We start from the raw sequence: 21,514 nt of genomic DNA on the forward strand, positions 1-21,514 counted from the left end.
GTAACCGCGTCAGCAAATACCAATTATGTGTTCAGTTTTGATAAATAATATATCAATATACTGATAACTTAATATTTTTCATATCAACATAAATACTTTTTAAATAATTAAAAGCTAATTATGGGCTGTGTGACAATCATTTTATTTTTTTTTCTTATTAAAATCAATTTTCATTTTATCATTACTCATAAATATCAATTGTATATCGAGTTAATTAATTAAACTTCATATATATTTATTTAAAACATTTACCTCATTAATTATTAATACAAAAAAAACATCACTCAGACTTATTTAATAATTATAATTATTTTTTCTAGTAATTTATATGTTCCAACTTCAATGATTGTAAAAAAAAATATTTTTTTCTACCATTTTTTAATTACTATTATTAATATTTAAATTTGTTGAGATAATGAACTAAAAATTTTTTGTAATTTAAATTTTAATGTTAAAAATTTAAATAGTATTTCTGATGTTGATTGATCAAGAGCCGCAAGTGTCTTTTCGATATTTAAAAAAATAATAATTAAGAAAGTGTGATTAATTAAAGTAACTTACCGCATAATTAACAAATTAATTAATATTTAAAATTGATATATATTTTTTTTTAACATGTACATTACGCCAATTAAAATTTTTTTAACTAAAACACAGAAGCTTAAAATATATTTCATTTGAACCAAACATTTTTTTTTTCTTTTTATTAACTGTACTCTGGTCTACATTAAAAAAATGATAACAAAACAATTAAACTTAGTTATTATTAGTTACCATATATACAATGCTGGTTGCAACTACACAGGATACTGATTCATTATAATTTGCAAGTCAATAAACAAATTTTTTCAACTAAAAAAAAAAAATAATAAAACGTCCCTGAGGTTATTCATGCATTCAAATTTTTAAGCTTTTAGGCCATTCTCAGACCCACTTTTTAAAAATTTTCAATTACTTACAACTGTCATAAGCGTATCAAAATTTTATCAATTAATTAAAGTATTAATTGAAAAAAATTAAACGTAGTAAAGTAGTAAAAAAATTATTTGCAGTTGATATCAATTAGGAGTTGAATGAATTTGAGTTTACAAAATTTGAATTATAAAATCGACATGAAGATTTTATGATACTGAAGTTAGCCGACGTCTAATAATTTTTGAATTTTTTAAAGAACGATAAATTATTAAAATAAAAATATTTTTAAAAATTGCACTCATAGTCTTTTTAATTTTCTACATGTGCATTTTTTCAGTTTCTGTTTTTCTTCAAATTTAATTGTTCAGAATAAAATCCTAAAATTTTATGATACTGGTTAGCAGACGTCTAATAATTTTTGGATTTTTTAGACGATAAGTCAAAAAAAAAAAATACTTGAAAAAATTGCACCTGTAGTTTTTTAAATTTTCTACATGTGCATATTTTTAGTTTTTGTTTTGTAATTGATTTGATGAAAAAAAAAATCCGAAAATTATTAATTGTCTGCTAACTTCAGGATCATGAGATTTTACTGAAATTTATTTTCCAAATTTCGTTCAACTCCCAATTGACATCAACTAATTAATTTTTTTTACTTAATTAATAAAATTTTAATACTGATATGACAGCGGAGTCATTGCATATTTTTAAAAACTGGGGGCACTGTCCAAGAAAGTCTAACTATTTTATGATATAATTATACGTAGTGAACATTTTTTTAAACATTTCTATGTACACTATATATATGACTTCCTGATAAATTCTAATATATAGCTTACAGCAATTACAATTATTTAATTGTTTTTTATTTTATTATTTATTATTTTTTAAACTAATTTGTGATGAACTTTACAAGTCACGTCATGAGTGTTTTACATAAAATAAAACATTGGAAAAATAGTGTACGGAAATTGATATTTAATTAATTAGTCAATTAATCAATTAATTAAATGCAATAGAGCTTTAAGTCCTCTCGTTTTTCGGAGCCGGTTCAATAGCTAGCAATGGTTTTTTTTTATCATCCGTATCATCAGTATCCGTATAGATCGATTTTGATTCCTGTCTCTCCTGTTCGCTCTGCCATTGGACCTTCTGCTTGTGCTGCTTGACCGCCTCCTTGCATTTTTCGATTACCATCTGCTCGGTAAGAACACCGTCATCGGAAGCATAAGCGGCAGCTTGCCAAGCGACTCCAAGCTTAGCCAGCTCTCTTCCTGACATACCTTCAGTAAGATCAGCCATCTCACGACACAGTGACCCGTAATCGAACTGCGCGACTTTGAGTCTCCGCTTGCCTTCAGTCGCCGGCTGGAGCACAAATTTATCAAAGTAAAGTCGTATCAGACGCTCGCGTTCTTCGCGTCCGGGCAACAGGAACTCAACCATTTCGTCAAGACGATCATTAACGGCCCAATCAAACTGCTCGGGTGTGTTTGAAGCCAGGACCAGCATAAATTTATTACTCTGTTCTCCAGTTCTGTATAAAAATGCATTGAGCATGGCACGAAGATCTTCAGAAATGTGTTCACTGGATCTTTTTCTTAAAAATGCGTCAGCTTCGTCGATGAACAGGAGCAGACCTTTCCGTGTCGTCGAGGCCCAGTCAAATACTTTGTGAATAGCCGTCACTCCGTCACGTCCTAGAGGCGCTAAATCACCACCAGTTAAAATAGCATAGTCCATACCCGAATGCTGGGCAAGTTTTTTTGCAAACATCGTTTTACCGGTACCCGGTGGACCGTGCATCAAAATATTTCTATACATTCCCCGATTATGTTTTGTATTTTTAGTCGCGATTGCAATGTCACGCAGTCTTTCTTCAAGCTTTGGTGCGAGTACAACTCCTGAAAGAGCGTCTGATTGTTTTTCACGCAGCTTTTTAACTAATTGAACTGGATGACGGACAGCATCCAGCGCTGAGAAACGTGAAGTTTCACGTACTAGTGACGGTTTACCCAGACGTGCTTCAATGTATCGGGCTGCTACGCCCGTTGATCCTTTCGCTGTATAAACTCCGAATGCTAGAAGAGACAAACCACCAACTGCTGCCACTATTTTGTCCCAATCTTGAAGCAAAGTTGTTACTCCCGTTCCTATTACAGACCCCGCGGTTCTAAAAATAAAAATAAAAATTCAACAATAGATAAAATAAATTAAAATTGAATAATTAATAATGACAACGTACTTAATTGATTCCAAAACAGTGACTCGGTGCTCAGAGGCCTTTAGTCTAATTTTTTCTAAATTAAGATCCTGATTTTCTCTGTCAACTTTAGCTTTTGCCTTCAACTCAGCTTCGAGTTTTCTCATCTCATTTTTATGCCTCAAGTCCATCTCATGTTCAATGGTGGCCTTTCTCATGGCTTCCTGCTTAGCTACAGACTCCTCCTGTCTCCGTAAAGTCTCATCGTTCATTCTTTGCTGCTGTGACAATTGTTCTTCATACCTCTTTCTCGCCAACGAATCCTGATACTGAGCACGTGCCTGATGCTGTCTAGTTTCTTCAGCAATTGTTTTTCTTCTTTCTTCTCCATCGACTCTCTTCTGCTCGATCTTCAGTTGCTCGATAGCAGCCTCATTCTGCTTTATGCTGTTAAGAAATTCCTGCTGCTTAGAAATCTCCTGTTGCTTTGTCAGCTCGAGTGCATCTTTAGCGTAAGCTAAAAAAATTAATGAATAAATAAATAATTATCACATAAAAATAAATAATTGTTTTCATGTACTACATAAATTAGAGCGACTATTGCATCATTATTAGATTTCTCCACAGCTCTAACCCCAAAGCTCTTACGTAACTCGTCATAGAACAAAACCCGGTGTCAAATTATCAGTATCAGTATCAATATAAATAAAATCTTACGTGATTTCTCCAGTTCTTTGGCAGCTTGGGCGGCTCTTTCCAAAGCACTTGAGTCAAATCTATAAGCATCCATTCCAGAACCTGATTTTTTTGGTGGTTCATCACCACCGGCACCAGCTCCAGCTCCAGATCCTGCAGCAGCATACTGGGAAAAATCTTGGGGTTGCTGCTGATTACGATAACTACCAAGAAGCCACGACATCTTCTTGGTATGTCACTAAAAAAATTGTTTTATTTATAAAATCTTCAGCAAAACGTTTTCAGATTTAAGTGAGGCTATGCGTGTTCCTACGATTACTCAGCTCACGTGCACGTTTTTTATCGCAGCTCGATTATACTTTTGTACTCTACTGTGAGTTGGTTCAACTAAAAGGAACAAGTGACTGTGACTGACTAGAGGAACGGGAAATTTAATTTATTTAATTGGGTTAAAATTATAACTGATGGTACGATGATTCGGACTGATAAAACTTTAACGTCGATTTGTAAAATAATCAATTATTCACATATGTCATTTAAAAATAATTTAAATAAATTAATTAAAGAAAAATGGGATGAAAAAAAATTTTTTTATAGCTTTGAATTAATTTCCCATGATGAAAATATTCACAAAAGGTTTGTTAATTTTACTCAATTAATTAATTATTCCTGATTAAAAATACTCATTGAAAAGTATTGAAAATTATTTCAATCCATACGGAGATTTTGAAAAATATTAAATGAAATTGAAATTTCGATCATTTGAATACTTTCTAATTATTATTATGGAATTCAAAAGTATTGAAAAGAATTCAATCTTTCATAATTTCAATACCTTTCAAATTCCAAAGTGGTCATCTACATTATCACCTACACGTGACCCGAAATGTGAAACTATTTTGCTATTGAAAAAGATTCAGGAAGATTCGAAAATTTGAAATCATTTTAATTTATTTAAATTTAAGTCATAACTCAAAATATGCAACTATTTTAGTATTGAGAAAGATTCAGAAAAATTGAAAATTCTCAATTTTGTTCAATTCTTTTCAATCCTACACTCGATCCAAATATTGGAAAATTGGAAAATGTCAATTCATTTAAATTTATTTCAATTCAAGTCATAATTGGAAATATGGAACTATTTTGGTATTGAGGAAAATTCAGAAAGATTAAAAACTGTCAATTCATTTGAATTTTTTTCAATCCCACACGTGACCCGAAATGTTAAATTGTTTTGATGATACTGAAGTTAGCAGACGTCTAATAATTTTTTGATATTTTTTTAGACGATAAACCATAAAAAAAAATATTTGAAAAAATTGCACCTGTAGTTTTTTTAATTTTCTACGTGTGCATATTTTTATTTAATTTTTTTGCAATTGATTTGTTGAAAAACAAAAATTCAAAAATTTTTAAATGTCTGCTAACTTCAGGATCATTTATTTTGTTATTGACGAGGATTCAGAAAGATTGAAAAGATCAATTTATTCGAATCTATTTCAATTCTTTGGAAGTTTAGAAATTTTTATATTATTTTTAGATTCAGTATAATTGAAAAGTATTAATTTTGTGTCCAGATGAAAACCTTGTGGAATATGATTTATTCAAAAATATTCAATTCTCATCTTTTTCAATACTTTTCAATGAGTATTTTTAACCAGGGTAATCAATTAATTAATTCATTTAATTCTTATAGATTTTTTATGGATTTACGAGAGTACTCTCCATTATTTTACGCATTGACTTGTCATAAAAAATTAAATATCAATAATTTGAATGACAATTTATCAGAAATGGATAATAATTTTCTTTTGCATGTAACAGCAAGAGGAAAAAATAAAAATGATGTTAGAAAAATATTAGACAGAGCACTAGAACTTGGTATCACTGGTGTCCTTGCTCTCCGCGGAGGTACTTCAGTGAAAATCCACGTCTGATATTTTATATTTATTTATTTATTCATTCATTATTTTGTAGATGAGCGTAGGACTGGGGATTTTCCGTATGCTGTAGACTTAGTTAAATTTATAAAAGAAAATTACAAAAATAAATTTAGTGTAGCAGTCGCTGGATATCCGGACAGACATCCAGAGTCAGTCTCTAAAGAGACTGAATTTTTTTATCTGAAAGAAAAAGTAAACGCAGGAGCTGATTTTATCATAACGCAAATTATTTTTGACTCGGAAAGTTTTATTAATTTTGTAGCAGATTGCAAAAATTATGACATTAATATTCCAATAATTGCTGGAGTTCTACCAGTTATTAATTATCCTTCTCTAATTAAATTAATGAGCACCTGCAAGTGTACACTTCCGCAGTCAGTCCACGCAGAGCTACAAAAAATAAAAGATGATGACTCAGTTGTGCAGCAATACGGCGTTGAATTAATAATTAAAATAATAACTGATATAATTGCCAGTGGATCTTACGGATTTCACTTTTTTACCCTTAATCAGTAAGTGATTAATATAAAATATAATCATATTTTTTATTTACAAATTATGACAGCTTATTTATTAATTTCAAATATTTAATTGCAGATCTTCATCGGTAATAAAAATTTTAAATAAATTAACTATGTACTGAAAGAAATAAATAAAATTTAAATATTCAAAAGTCCCGCGCAAACTTAAAAAATTGAATGACTGGTTATTGTCTTACGTGTGGGCGCGCATGCGCTGAATTTATCTCGAACTTGAGCATGCGCATTTAGAAGGAAGCGTATGTCGATCTACCGCAAGTGTTGGCAGCGTTTGTGCGTTTGGTAGAGTCGAGTTGGGCGCCAGATCTTTGCGCGGTCGGTTCGGTCGATTATACAGAATAAGTCGAGCTAAGGGATAAAACCTTCGTCTAATAAAAATACCCACGTTTCTTGTATCGAGGATAATAAGGACAATGGCACTTTTTCGTTTGAGCGCGGCACGATGCTTAGAACTACAAGTAAGTCAGATTTTTTAATTTAATTATTCAAATTTATCCCCCCGCACTTCGAATCTCATATCGATTACTTTCTTTTTATTAAAACTTTAACCAGTATAAAAAAAAATCTCGGCTTTATTTTTCGTGCGTCCTTTCTCTAGTCGGTTGGAAAAAAAAAATTTTACCCTGGGTAAAAAAAAAAATTCTATTCATTTTAAATCCCAGCTCCCGTTCCAAAAAAATTACAGATAAAAATCTTCTGCGCGTTATTTGTTCGAATGAATGTTGGATTTAAAAATTAAAAAAATTAATACAAGTGACAAGTAGATTTATTTAAATTTTATTACATGACCAAATAATTATAATGATCAAACTTGGCCAAGGTTTGTGTGCTATGTGCTACTGATAAAGTTATCGAAATCGAAAATTGAATCATTAAATTTAATTTAAAAATATTATTTTAATTACTTATAGATTTTAGTAACTTAAAAAAAAAATATTTTACTCCAGTATATTTGTGAAGCGTCAGTTAAATCTTATGCATGCGCTCTTGTGACAAAGACCTGTCAATAATTACGTAACTATTTTATTTAAATCCATACTCACTAAAATTAATAATTATTATTTTTATTTCACTGGATTACAGATAAAAAATTTATTCAAAAATTCATAATTGATTTTTTAAATTTAATACGTAATAGAAGTGACGGACGTAAATTTACTGTACTGACTGTACCTGAGTAAAAGAACAAACTTAAATCTCAGGTTTAAAAGGGAGGATCCAACTTTTGTATCTCAGGTCAAGACGAAACTGTCGGAGTTGGTTTGTAACAAAGATTAGACATTTAATTTCTAAAATCTCCTGGATCTTCGGATATTTTATGCCGCGTAACTGGTAAATCAATAATACCCTAAGTAAAATCGCATATTTTTTTAAATTCAACCTTGATGTATATTTGCACTCTAGAAATGTCTCCCTAAGGTTTAGTTATGTAACTAAAACTTTCAAGGTGATATCCCTGACCTTCAAAAAAATTTATTAATTAAAAATTCCCACAAATTTTCCTTATTAATTTAATTTCTAAAAATAATTGAAATATGTAACGAATTAATAATCAAAGCTCAGAAAAATGATAACCGATACAAGGCTTAAAATTTGTACAGACACCCTTTGATATGAAGACATTGCATAGCTAAACTATAAGTGTGTTTGGTAATCGGGAACTAAAATTAGCGAGGATTCGAGGTCGAAAAACTGATCCACTCTCATGATCCACATATACCAAGACTCCTACGTCATTGAAAGCCATCCTGGCTGCCAATTTCATGACCTCGGTCACTAAATTCCTTGATACAGATCACGTAGGACACTTTTTTTATCAATCAATTGTCATTATCATTTATTATTATCCGATGTCCCTGAAATTATTTCTAGTCGACCTATTGAGTAAAAGTATTCGTTCTTTTGCGTTCGTCTTCTCTATACAATTAAAAAAAAACCCGGCTTTAGAATTTGAAACCAGTAAAATTACCTTTTCATACATACCGACATTATTATCTAACAAGACATGTGCAAAAACTATTTTCGAACACTTGCTATTAATAATTCTCATACATTTGTCTTGTAAAACAACTCAAGGCTTTTTAAATATTTTTTAAAATATTTATTCATTTTTTCTTTTGTAGGAAACTCGTTCAATTTTATTGGTCAAATATCAAACTAACGCGATGACTCTGCAGTAAATTTAAAAAAGCTCCCACTCACCTCTCATCCGACAAAATATCAAAACTACTCAGTATAGATTACCATGGACGGCGATAATTAAATTCTTATCAGCTATTGATATATTTATCTGTCATTCATTATTAGTTATAGACCCATTTAATGACAAGTTGACAAAACATTTTAAAAAATATCAAGTACCAGTTTAAATTACCCCACATTAATAAGTTGCTAAAAATTAAATCTGTTAACAAGTTTTAAAAAATAACACGTGGCATTTATCAAGAGCCTCGATTTAAAACTATTGCTCGTAACAAAAACGTTTGACTTTTCCCATGGTTCTTATATATCTATATCCATATATACATATATGTAGATCTACATACCTAAGTCCAGATATTTAAAGCCAGCCACGTGGCTATCATGTAAATTTATAATGATAATCAAATTTTATTACAGAGAAAGTATCAAGAAACCAGTTTCTCTAAATCATTTCTACTTTCTTCTACAAGTCATCATTTATTATCATATATATTTATTTATTTGTTGCTGACTGTCAAGTTTAATGTTTTTTATTTTTTTTTTAAACCAGACAGACTTGTTTTATTACTTTGTTATCTCGAAGTTATCAATTTTTGTCTGTTAAATATTAAATACGTTTCATAGAACTGGAATTTTTATTGTTTTTTTTTTTAGCCCAAAAATGTTTCGGTTCTCTGGCAAAAAATATAAATAATTATGTATTATTATTATTATTATATGATATGACGTCTAGCAATCGCGTGATTTTAGTGACGTAACTCAGGTAGGTCTTGAGTACAAAAGTAGTGATGAAAAAAAAAGAAAAAAAATATTATATAATCTGGCTAATGATTATTGAGTCGACATTATTTCCGTCAAAATAATTATTACTGTTGTTAAAAAAATTTTATTGTTGACTACTGTGCTGATTATCATCAGCGTATCGTCAGTATAATTTTTCATTCATTTATCGAATATTCTAGTCATTAATACCCGGGCGCGGGTGATAAATAATAAATAAAAAGTAGATATAATGAAATGATAAATTATTTTTACGAATATATTGCACAGCGAAGTGATGAATTTTATAAATTATTATAATAATAATAACTTTCTCTGTATCAGTATATTTCCTTGATTAAGAGTATGTGATTCAGTGATGTCATACGAGGAAGCTAGTTTTGTCCAAGGTCAATTTATCATCAATTTTGCCATTAACACCGGCTTTGAAAATCACATTTTATTTATTTAACAAAATTTTAATTTATAGAATTGAAAAAAAAATTCAAAATTCAAAATTAGTGTAATATGTAATTTTTTAAAAATAATATAAATATGTTATTAAAATTTATTACATAAAAGTAAAGAAAATTTTAATTTATAGAATTAAAAAAAAAATTCGAAATTCAAAATTAGTGTAATATGTAATTTTTTAAAAATTATATAAATATGTTATTAAAATTTGTTACATAAAATTCAACAAAATTTAAATTTATCGAGTAAAAAAAAAGAAATTAATGTTGTATATAATTTTTAATATATTACAGAAATATGTTATCAAGATTTATTAAATAAAATTAATTTAATAAGGAATTATTGTTATATATATATAATGATGTTTTACGATATTTTCATGAGGTCGGAAGTGTTTATAACTCTGAAAGTCAATTGGAAGATCACATGCGATCATTCTTCACGTGATTTTTCGTTGTCAATGAATGTTCATAACTTGGTTATTGATTTTTTTATTTTTATATATTATTTTTATAGTAATAACATCAAGAATGCGGTAGTCAGTTACAATAAACATTAAATTCTTGTAACGTAACTTGACATTTAATTTCAACCATCGGTTTCAATTTACTGTCACCTAATATATTATTGCTGTAAAATAAACTTCATTAGCTGGCAAATAAAATTATTATCACTTTTATCTCAATATTTATATCATTGTATAATTGCAGATTTTATATTCAAACAAGATAAATTTATATACTACAATATATATAAATTAATTACTTGCAGTGATAAGAATTACAAAATTTTCCAACTAACATTCATCTAAATAATTGTAAACTTAATTGATTGATTAATAAGTTAATTATTAATTATTAACTATAAATATATATATAAATTTATATCACAACATGACCTTTAGATTTGTCTCAAACTGTAAATCTTTAGCTTACGATGTTTATTTACTTGACATCTGTATCAACATGAGCGTCCTACTTACCCCAATAGGCTGTAGGACAGCCTGAGAGGACAGAAAAAAATCCCACCTCGACCCACTTCTTCTTCACCTGCAATACTAGGTGTATTGTTATTACATCTTCCGCAATAATTACTCTACTTTTATTTCAATTATACTCGACAAATTAGTCATTGTTTTTATTTAAATCGATTGATAATTTTGCTCCACTATTCTATCGCTTATCAAAAATAGATATCAATAGTAAATATTTATTTATTATTTAATCTTTTGTTTACAGAAACTAAGCTCACCAATAATTCTACGTCCTTTGTCGGACGCCGCCACGGATTTGAAGAAAGTCCTTGCGGATAAAATCCCACAGGAGCAGGAACGTATCAAGGCTTTCCGTAAGCAACATGGTAACACCAAAGTCGGCGAAGTCACTGTTGACATGGTAAGAAAAAATTTAAACACCTACTAAATCACCCACGTGATTTAAAGTTCAAACATAATCTTACTGGCTGAACTACTGAAAAAAAATTAACTTTTGTAAAAACATTTTCTTAAGTAGTAAATAAATAAAAATAATTAATTGCATATTTAAGTTGAAGAATAATTTTCTTGACAAGGAAATCAAATGTACAGAAGAAAAAGATCAGCAACTTTTGAGCTGGACTTGAGGGCGTGTTCAGAAAAATATGAAAATGATAATTATTTATCTAGATAATTAGTAAGTGGAGTCACGTGGTTCAATTAAAACCAGAGGAATGAATACCTGGAACTGTGTTACCTTCTCCACAGTATTTATGAACGCATTATGGTACACAGATAATATTTTTCAACGCAGAAGTTGTATCTTTTTTTTCAGAGTGAAAGCCAATTTTTCAAACTGGGTATATTTTTATCCGGGTTTAATTAATATTGCTAATATATCTGCATGTATACTAGTATATATATTAATGATATGTAGATATGGCAATAATAATTTTAATCCGGATTAAAAATAATTCTAGTTCGAAAAACTGGCCCTGAATTTTTGAACATGCCCTAAATTTCTTCGATAAAGAAAATGATATCAGATTGATAATACAATATTTCTAAAAGTTATTTTTTCTCTTAGTGTACAATCGTATGATTTGTATAAAACATACGAGTTTCCTCTTTTTTTTGTTATTTTTATTTCTAGCTTAATCTTTTATCGGAATATAGTTTTTATAAAAATAATATCATCGTCCGATCGATAAGAATTGGTCTGAATAAAAGTTCTATATACTTTGTCACTCTATTGATAAGTTAATCTATGGCACGAGTGAGACCCGTTGACCCATTGATTTTTAACTTGCATTGAGTCTTCTCTTTTACAACTCAACTCATCCTGCTCTATTATTCAATCAGTTAATTTACAATCATATTTATTATTACCAGCCCATATAATAATAATAATTTAAAATATTTACAGATGTACGGAGGTATGCGTGGTATTAAAGGTCTAGTTTGGGAACCATCAGTATTAGATGCCGAAGAAGGCATCAGATTCCGTGGCAAGTCTATTCCCGAGTGTCAAAAGTTATTGCCAAAAGCACCTGGTGGTGCTGAGCCATTGCCAGAAGGTCTGTTCTGGCTTTTGATTACCGGGGAAGTACCAACTGAAGCTCAAGTAAAAGCCATCTCTCAGGAATGGGCATCAAGGAGTTCTTTACCTGCTCACGTAACCAAAGCTCTCAATGATTTTCCTAAATCTCTTCACCCCATGACCCAGTTCTCAGCTGCGATCACGATCCTCAACAGTGAGAGCGAGTTCGTAAAAGCCTACAGCAGCGGAGTGCACAAGTCTAAGTTCTGGGAGGCCACCTACGAGGACTCGATGAATCTCATTGCCAAGTTGCCTGTAGTTGCTGCGACAATTTACCGCAACGTCTACAAGAACGGCAAAGGTCTGGGATCTGTCGACAGTGGCAAAGATTGGTCGTGGAACTTTGCTAGCATGCTCGGTTACGACAACAAAGAATTCATCGAATTGATGAGACTCTACCTCACAATCCACTCTGACCACGAGGGTGGAAACGTATCTGCTCACACTACTCACTTGGTTGGATCAGCTCTCTCTGACCCCTACCTCTCACTTGCCGCTGGTATGAACGGATTGGCTGGACCACTTCACGGTCTCGCTAACCAGGAAGTACTAGTGTGGCTCCAAAAATTAAAGACACAGGTCGGCGAAAATCCTTCCGATGAAAAGCTCAAGGAATTCATCTGGAATACACTGAAGAGTGGACAGGTTGTACCTGGATACGGACACGCTGTGCTCAGAAAGACTGACCCGCGGTACACTTGCCAGAGAGAGTTCGCCATGAAACATTTGCCCAACGACCCATTGTTCAAGGTAAACTTGTTCGATAAACTGGACATTTCGTCCCTTTATTGGGACTTCTTCAGGAACTTGATCATATAAACTACCGTCAAGTTGCTGAACAAGTCCCAATAAAGGGACGAAATATCCAACCTATGGTAAAATTAAATTATAAAATTAAATTTACTGACAAATAACTTTTATTTTTTAAATTACAGCTCGTCTCCCAAGTTTACAAAGTCGTCCCTCCAATTCTATTGGAAACTGGCAAAGTAAAGAACCCATGGCCCAACGTAGACGCTCACTCTGGTGTACTCTTGCAATACTACGGAATGAAGGAAATGAACTACTACACCGTACTGTTTGGTGTATCCCGAGCGCTTGGTGTCTTATCAGCTTTGGTATGGGACCGTGCTCTTGGACTACCAATTGAAAGGCCAAAGTCACTCAGCACTGATCTCCTGATGAAAGCTGCTAAGGCTGCCTAAATATAATTATCAGTAACTATTGTCACTAGTTAAAGGTCACCACGTCCATACCAGCAACGGCAACCAGCAACAACAATAGGCATCATCATACAAATACAATCATCGAGGTCGTTTTAATGCCATCGTCACTTTACAATACACACAATAATTATTAACGATCTCGTCTATGCTCATTTATATTATCTATTATTATTATTATTATCATTATCATTATAACTTAACATCGTCTATCGTTTTGTCGAGCAATTAATCAATTTATTATCGATTTAAAAATTTTTCACTCCGTAAATTTATATTTTTCATGGTAATTTTTATTTTTAATTACCGATTATCAATCAAAAAAATTTTCTCATCAATTAAAAAAAAAAATTTCTCTTTGTATTAAAATAAAATTGTTAAATTTTTTAATTAAAAAAAAAATTATCGCGATTCATAGAATTAATTGTTGAATAAAAAATAATAATTGATTTATTTGCGACACATTTAAATTAACTGAGTATTTTAAAATCTTAGTTTTACTTAAAAATCAAATTTTCATTTAACATCATCACCATTATTATTATTATTATAAATATTATTATTATTACTAAAAATCATGTTTATTTAAATAAATAAAATTAAAGTATCGACCACAGTTGGATGCTTAAGAGCGGCGCCAACTTGTGGTCGGATAAATGATTTAAAAAATAAAATAATAAATCATGTTTATGAAGACACAATACTGCCTAGGTCGTGACTATTTTAGAGCTACTGTTAGAATAAATAAACGAACAATAATTAGAGGTTCATAAAAAAATGATAGCTAGTAATAATTGTTTAAATAAATGAAATGATTAAGTTTAAATGTGGTTACAAAGTTGATTAAATAGGCAATCAGCACTAATGCTAATTACATTTTGTGCTAGCTAGTCTGGATGTCACTGTATTATTGATCGTTCGACAGTGTGTTCTTAAGTAATAATTAATAATACGATATGATAATAATAAATAAAAATATTATTTAATTAAAATATTAGTAACAGTAAATATCCGTGTAAAAAATTTTTTTAAAAAACGTTTACTTCTAAACTTCAAAATTAGACACGACGAATTTTTTTTAAACGTTTTTTTGAAACTTAATGATTCAAGAAAAAATTAATTAATATCCTGTTAGCAGACGATTAACAATTTTTGGATTTTTTTTCAACATATCAATTAAAAAAAATATGCGTATAGAAAATTAAAAAAGCTATAGGTGCATTTTTTTATAGTTTATAAAAAAATCCAAAAATTATTAGACGTCGGTTAAAGAGTGTGAGTGTGAACTGACAGGAGGGAATTTTTTAAATTTTGAAGCAAATAAATAAAATGTAAGTGGAATAAAAATTAAAAAATGCGTATTTAGATAAATCAAAAATCTGTACGCGCGTTTTTTAAAATTTCATTATTAAAAATTTATAAATTGTCTCATATCTGTTATATTCACTCATACTTTTGTATCATATTTAAAATATGCAAAAAAAAAACGTTTAGAAATAATTCAAAATCAGCGTTTTCTGAACGTATTTTGCACTGAAAAAATTATGAAACTCAGCGCTTTTAGTGACGTCAAAAAAAGTGTACAAAAGAGCCGAAAAACGTATCAAGTCCAATTGTTTTCTTCTTTGTATTTTTCGAAGTTTAAAAATCATTTAAAAAAAGTTTGTCATTGTCACGTTTTTAAAGTTATAATAGTAAACATTTTGAAAATTTTTTTTACACGGGTAATAATTCGGTAATTAGACTTTTACGTAAGTCTCGAAAATTTGTATAAACTAAATGAGAATGAATGAGTGTGTGCGATACCTAATTTATAATAAACGATTTTAAAATAAATAGAAGTCCCACAATTTCAATTAATTGTTTACTTATTTTTAAAATTTATTTTTACATTTTAAACTTAAAATATTTATTTTACTATAATTACGTTTTTTTTTTTATTTTTCACTCTCACAAAATTAAATGATTAATTATCATTATTTTATAATTATAATATTTATAATTTGCATTGGTAATTGATGGTTATAATTTATAATTAATTGATAAATTTTTACTTGTCTGTATAAAATTCATGATTGTTTCTCAATATGAGAAAAAATTATTCAAATATTTTTATATAACTTTTTTTTTACTCGATATAACTTTTTTTTTTTCACTCATACGTCAAACATCAACAACATACTTTTTATCAATTAACATTTTCGGTAGCGATATGCCTAATTATTATTATTATTAATTAATAATAATAATAATCTAACAGAGTATTTATAATCTATTGAGATAATTGTAGTTTAGTTATAAATATAAAATATAAATTGATGACATTTACAATGCAAAAAAAAATATACGCGACAGATTAATTTAAAAATATTAATTAATAATTAAATGTATGTTTAGTTCCATTACAATTACGAATCTCGATATTAATTTACAATTCAACTAATTTTTTATTATAGAATTTTTGATTTTATTAAGCGCGGGACATTCAAAAATTTTATATTCAGCAAACGAACACTTGTCAAATTGAAACCACGTATCACAGAGTAGTCTCTACATAATTACAAGTTAGTGGGCTTGTTGAATAACCTTCTGTCGAAGTCTTACAATATATCAATTACATATATTTATATACTTATATATGTTTTCGGCGCTAATATAAATCTAATTAAATTCTTATTTATCGGCAACGAGAAATTTAACGAAAAAAAATTTTTTTTTTACTCGATAAGAACTAAAACGGAGGGATTTTTAAAAATGTATAAAAGAAAAGTAAATGTATGTACACTTAAGAAGTCGCAGAATTTGGCTTGATTATACAGTTACAATATTTTATATTAAATTAAATTTATTTTAAAACGTGGACGGGATTTCGATGTCCAATTATTAGAATTTTAAAATTAAATTATCAATTGCTTCGTTTACTTGCACATTTAAATTAAATTTTTTTACACTTAAGTCAAATAAATTAACTAGTAAAATATTGATTAAATTAATTAAATAAAAAAGTTAAGGGATTCGATGTCGAAATTCGAGTTTTAAACTTTTGTTAATATTTAATTTAATTAACTAACTTTAAATTAAAAAAATTAAAAACTCATTTATTATTAATTACTTTTTTTTCCCGTCCATCTGCGCATTTTACTCATTTAATTTTCCAAGCAATTTAACTCGCAGACAATCGAACGTAAATTAAAAATGCATATAAATTTAATCCTTTTAAATATCAGACCTAAAAATTTTTACAACCTTTCTTTAGATATCAGTTTCTAAAAAAAAAAAGGAAACAAAAAATGTAAAAAGTCAACGCATTCACATATTTTACATACAAATAACTCCTGGAGTCCACAGTTATTTTTATATTGTACGTCATGTTTTCTTCAAGCGGCCGACTATCCATTCAAGGCCTTGATAAAGTCTACAATAAAATAATAATAAATAAATAATTATAGTTAAATATTTCGCGTCACTAATTCCTAAGGAACATATTTTATGTACCGGAAGATCGAAACGTTTTTCGCTCAACCAAAATTAAAAAAATTCATGTAATTTTACTACTTGAAGAGTAGTTGGGGTGGCCTCTAATTTTCGGCTGACATACAGGTCTAGTAAATGTTTTACTTTTTGTTTTCATCCCACGAAAAACGTTTCTATCTTCAGGCACATAAAATTTTATACTTTCTTTTGGATTTAGTAACTAAATTTAAAACCAAAAGGGCGTATAATTTTTTTTTAATTGCTAATCATATTGTAGACTTATTCTAACAATTGGAAAAAAAAATTGAAAGCCAAAAGAACATATAATTTAAGCTATAGACCCTTTAGCTTTCAAATTTTTCTCTTTTTTTTGCCAATTTCCAGATGTAAAATAAGTCTGCAAAACGATTGACATTGAAAAAAAAATATTCGCTCTTTTGGCTTTAGAGATTTTTCTAAAGCCAAAAGGTCGTATAAAAATATAAGTCCTTCGGAATTAGTAAGGCGATTTAATAAATTTAAAATGAATTACCCTTCGCCTGTAAGTGCACAGCAGCTCTGTATATGCCACTGGTGTTTTTTTATTGACGTCAAGTCAAGTTGTCTGGATATCTCAGCAGCGCTCATGCTTCCCTTGAGATCTTGTTTATTGGCATAAACAAGGACATTGGCTTTTGACAACTCCTCGTGATTCAACATCGAGTACAATTCATCCCTTATAGTAATAAGTCTTTCTCTATCCGTACTGTCAATAACCATAATAATAAACTCCGTATTACTGTAATACGTCGACCAAGCTGCCCTCAAACTCTGCTGACCACCCAAATCCCACATTATGAAGTGGATATTTTTCCAAACAACTTCTTCGACATTTGATCCGATTGTCGGTGATGTATGAACTACTTCGTTCATTAAAAATTGATATAGTATAGTTGTTTTACCAGCATTATCTAAACCCACCATCACTATCTTGTGCTCTGAAAAATATAAATAAATATTTTATTATTTATTGGTAATAAAATCAGTTACCAGTCCCCCTTTTAAATTATTTTAAGACATACTTATTATATTTTATTAATAATTAAATGGATTTATTATTAAACCAGTTATTTAGGTCCGATATTATTTTAATAAAAAGTCAAAGGGGACTGACTACTGTTATTTTTATACAAACTTACTTATATTTATTTGTTATTCTCTGATATGAAATTTTTTATCAATAATTATAAACATGAAAATTAATTTTAATTATTATAAAATTAAAAAAAAATTTGAGTGTGAATGTAACAGACAGACAAATTTTAAATTATTAGTAGATAGAGTAAATAATTTAAAAAATGTACAATTAGAAAATTTAAAAATTAATAAGTGCATTTTTTATAAATATTTTTTTTTTAATTATTTATAATTTTAAATTTGTCTGATGTCTGCTATATTCGCACTCGTAAAAATTTCATATTTTTGTGGCATATAAATTTTGAAATAATATTTTTTTAAGGAACTGAGCACTGGGAAGTTTACTTTAAAAACTTTAGTTAAAAAAAAAATTAAATTTACATTGTTTTTAAATACCATTTTTTTTTATCATTATTATTATGTGATAACGATAAATATTTTCTTGTATAAGAATGAGTTGATAAAGAGGTATTTCTTGTTTGTCTTAAGAAATAATAATAACAATAAATAAGACAGGTATTTAAATATTAACTCAGCATTTTTTTTTTTATTATAATCAATTTCAATAAATTAAATTTTGTAAAAAAATAGCAGCCGTCTATTTTTCTTTTTTCTATAAAAACATGACGTATTAAAAAAAAATATAGATTTTTACGAGCGTATTCACATTTAGCAGACAGACAAGTTTAAAATTATAAATAATTTTTAAAAAAATATTTATAAAAAATGCACTTGTTAATTTTTAAATTTTATTTTTTAAATTATTTACTCAACTTATTAATAGTTTTAAATTTGTCTGTCTGCTGCACACTCATAGATTTTTAAAAGTTTTTCGTATGCATTAAAAAATTATTATAAATTTCGACTTTGTTTAAAAAAAAACGACTGATGCTTTCACTCCAGAATAAAAAACAAATAATAATTTAAAAATAGGTATTATAGAATACGTAGTGTGTTAAAAATATATAAACTTTCACTATAAGAGAAAGCGTTTACATATTCACTGATATGCCAAACAAAAAACTATATAGATACATATAAAATATATATATAACAAGGCCAAACAATTGGCCTCAATAGAATATCAGTAAGCAAGATAAATCAGCTGATTGACCATTTAACTCTTTTGTAATAAATATCACATAAATCCTAAAAAAAAATAAATAATTAAACTATCAACTAAACCATATGCTAACAGTAAATTGAGTTTAATTAAACAATTAAAAAAATTTCAAAACTCGGACTCTTTATCTGACAGCAAGATCACAGTCCAAGATCATGTCGCTCGCATTTAAAAAATTATATATTTTTTTTTCTCACCTTCATTGCCAAAGAGACTCCATAGCTTGGAAAATAGCAGACCCATTTTTATAGAATTTTTTTTTATATCATTAATCAACTTATTATTTATAATTATTATTATTATCACGTAATATTTCTAAAGCACAGAAGCGTTATTATTAATATAAATATTATTAAATAAAAAATATATTTGGCGTTTACTGTAGGATGTCATACTATACCACCAGGGTTAGGTTTAAATTACACTGAGTATTTGTATTTATTAACTATTAATTTATTGAATATTTATATATACTACTGTACTTGGAGATGTCAAATGTTTTAACAAGTAAGCGCACGGCGAGTAGATTCATTCTACGTGTAATTACTGACAAAGGAAATGACGGAATTTTTTTTATTATTTTAAATAAGTATTTATAACATAATACAATTGTAACGTCGCGGAGGCTTGGCCTAATCTAATCATCCTGATCACGACATGTTGCTCTTGGCATTTTACAATCTCTATAGTCTACACTAAATCTCCTCGGCCAATCACACATTTTCTTGTGACGTCATTTCAACAATTTCTGTGTTCGATTGGCGCGTTTTTATTGCTTGTGATTTGCGCGCGTTATTTGAATTTCATTTTAAATTACCATCTTAATTTTTACATTATTCAAATAAATGAACATAAAATTTATTTATAATTTATTAATTTTCATATATTTGATAAATAAAAATATACAATTTGTGTGAAATTTACAGTTTTGGCGGTAATTTTTAAAACGTCAGATTAAATTTTTTTTATCGGTTTTTTTTGTATTTCAAACTGAAACTCCATTTTCTAGTTCAATGTTAAAGACAATTATCTTTATTAATTAATTAATTACCTTTACTAATCAAGTAATTACCTTAATTAATGAAGTGTCACTTAATTCCTTGTTGATACATGATACTGAAAATAATGAGTGTGAATGTAGCAGCCATCATAAATTTAAAATTATTAATAAATAGAGTAAATAATTAATAAAATTAAATTTAAAAAAAATGCGCATTTTAAAAATTTTCAAATTAATCAGCGCACTTTTTATAAATATTTTTTTTAAATTATTTATTCCATTTTTTATCAGCAAGTTACTTGTACTCAGAACAAATTTTTTTGAAATATTCACAATTTCTTGACATGGATTTTTAAAATTTTCCCTGTAAGTATTTTTGAAAAAAAAATTCTGTTTTGTATAAAAATGTCATGAGTGAGAAAAAAATTTTTTAAAAGTTCTTGACATAAATTTTTGAAAATCTTTCCCTATAAGTATTTTCTTTATGTTTTGAAAAGAAAAAAAAATTTTTTTGACTGCTACTTTTAGCATCATGTACACTCTTGGGTCTTTAATTTCGTTTCGTACAAAATCGTCATGAGCTAGAAGTAAAATAAAAATGATACTGAAGTTAGCAAACGTCTAATAATTTTTGGATTTTATTTTGAAGACTAAATTGTCAGAAAAAAAAAATTTGAAAAGATTGCACCTGTAGTTTTTTAAATTTTCTACATGTGCATATTTTTATTTTATTTTTTTACAATTGATTTGTTGAAAAACAAAAATTCAAAAATTTTTAAATGTCTTCTATCTTCAGGATCATAAATAAAAATGATACTGAAGTTAGCCGATGTCTAAAAATTTTTGGATTTTTTTAAAAACGATAGATTACAAAATAAAAATATTTTAAAAAATTGCACTTACAGTTTATTATTAAATTTTCTTCACGTGCCTATTTTAAGTCTTTTTTTTTTTTTAAATTAAATGGTTGAAAACCAAATTCGAAAATTGTTAATTGTCTGCTAACTTCATGATCATAAATAAAATTAACTAGAAAATTTGAATGAAATCTCCAGATACGGATTGATAAATAACTGATAAATTTATTGTTGTACTATAGATGTGTATTACGACAGAATAGTAAGTTATGAAATGAAATGTAGTAATATTATATATAACATAATATATTATCGTAATTTACGAAAGCGGTAGGATAAGAATGGATAGGGATAAAA

At 28.3% G+C, this 21,514-nt stretch overlaps 4 protein-coding genes and 1 long non-coding RNA gene across 7 annotated transcripts; 2 read left to right on the forward strand and 3 right to left on the reverse strand.

Annotated features, from left to right (window-relative positions):
- Positions 1-436: 436 nt before the first annotated feature.
- LOC130663287 (ATPase family AAA domain-containing protein 3A homolog) lies at positions 437-8,612 on the reverse strand. Its single transcript, XM_057462420.1, has 4 exons — positions 8,499-8,612; positions 3,836-4,052; positions 3,161-3,635; positions 437-3,088 (listed from the first exon to the last, which is right to left on the reverse strand). The coding sequence occupies exons 2-4, from the start codon at positions 4,035-4,037 to the stop codon at positions 1,939-1,941; spliced, it is 1,827 nt and encodes a 608-aa protein (XP_057318403.1). The 5' UTR covers positions 4,038-4,052; positions 8,499-8,612; the 3' UTR covers positions 437-1,938.
- Positions 4,287-6,754, forward strand: LOC130663293 (methylenetetrahydrofolate reductase (NADPH)). Its single transcript, XM_057462432.1, has 4 exons — positions 4,287-4,450; positions 5,511-5,725; positions 5,792-6,269; positions 6,355-6,754. The coding sequence occupies exons 1-4, from the start codon at positions 4,287-4,289 to the stop codon at positions 6,398-6,400; spliced, it is 903 nt and encodes a 300-aa protein (XP_057318415.1). The 3' UTR covers positions 6,401-6,754.
- On the forward strand, positions 6,612-15,383 carry LOC130663290 (probable citrate synthase 2, mitochondrial). Its single transcript, XM_057462428.1, has 4 exons — positions 6,612-6,754; positions 10,970-11,125; positions 12,131-13,054; positions 13,240-15,383. The coding sequence occupies exons 1-4, from the start codon at positions 6,710-6,712 to the stop codon at positions 13,507-13,509; spliced, it is 1,395 nt and encodes a 464-aa protein (XP_057318411.1). The 5' UTR covers positions 6,612-6,709; the 3' UTR covers positions 13,510-15,383.
- LOC130663294 (ADP-ribosylation factor-like protein 5B) lies at positions 14,993-19,954 on the reverse strand. Of its 3 annotated transcripts, XM_057462433.1 has the most exons (4): positions 19,701-19,954; positions 19,498-19,615; positions 17,534-17,978; positions 14,993-16,942 (listed from the first exon to the last, which is right to left on the reverse strand). In XM_057462433.1, exons 2-4 carry the CDS (start codon positions 19,541-19,543, stop codon positions 16,894-16,896), a joined length of 540 nt encoding a protein of 179 aa, XP_057318416.1. In that variant the 5' UTR covers positions 19,544-19,615; positions 19,701-19,954; the 3' UTR covers positions 14,993-16,893. The 3 variants fall into 3 exon arrangements, with proteins under 3 accessions (XP_057318416.1, XP_057318417.1, XP_057318418.1); XM_057462434.1 differs by lacking the exons at positions 19,498-19,615; positions 19,701-19,954 and adding an exon at positions 18,180-18,295; XM_057462435.1 differs by lacking the exons at positions 19,498-19,615; positions 19,701-19,954 and adding an exon at positions 18,063-18,083.
- Positions 19,955-20,235: 281 nt separating this feature from the next.
- Positions 20,236-21,443, reverse strand: LOC130663295 (uncharacterized). Its single transcript, XR_008989170.1, has 3 exons — positions 21,204-21,443; positions 20,600-20,881; positions 20,236-20,416 (listed from the first exon to the last, which is right to left on the reverse strand). It is a non-coding gene; the product is annotated as an uncharacterized LOC130663295 (long non-coding RNA).
- Between the last annotated feature and the right edge of the window lie 71 nt (positions 21,444-21,514).

The sequence above is a fragment of the Microplitis mediator genome, chromosome 2, assembly GCF_029852145.1.
Source record: "Microplitis mediator isolate UGA2020A chromosome 2, iyMicMedi2.1, whole genome shotgun sequence".
Classification (NCBI taxonomy): Eukaryota; Metazoa; Arthropoda; class Insecta; order Hymenoptera; family Braconidae; genus Microplitis; species Microplitis mediator.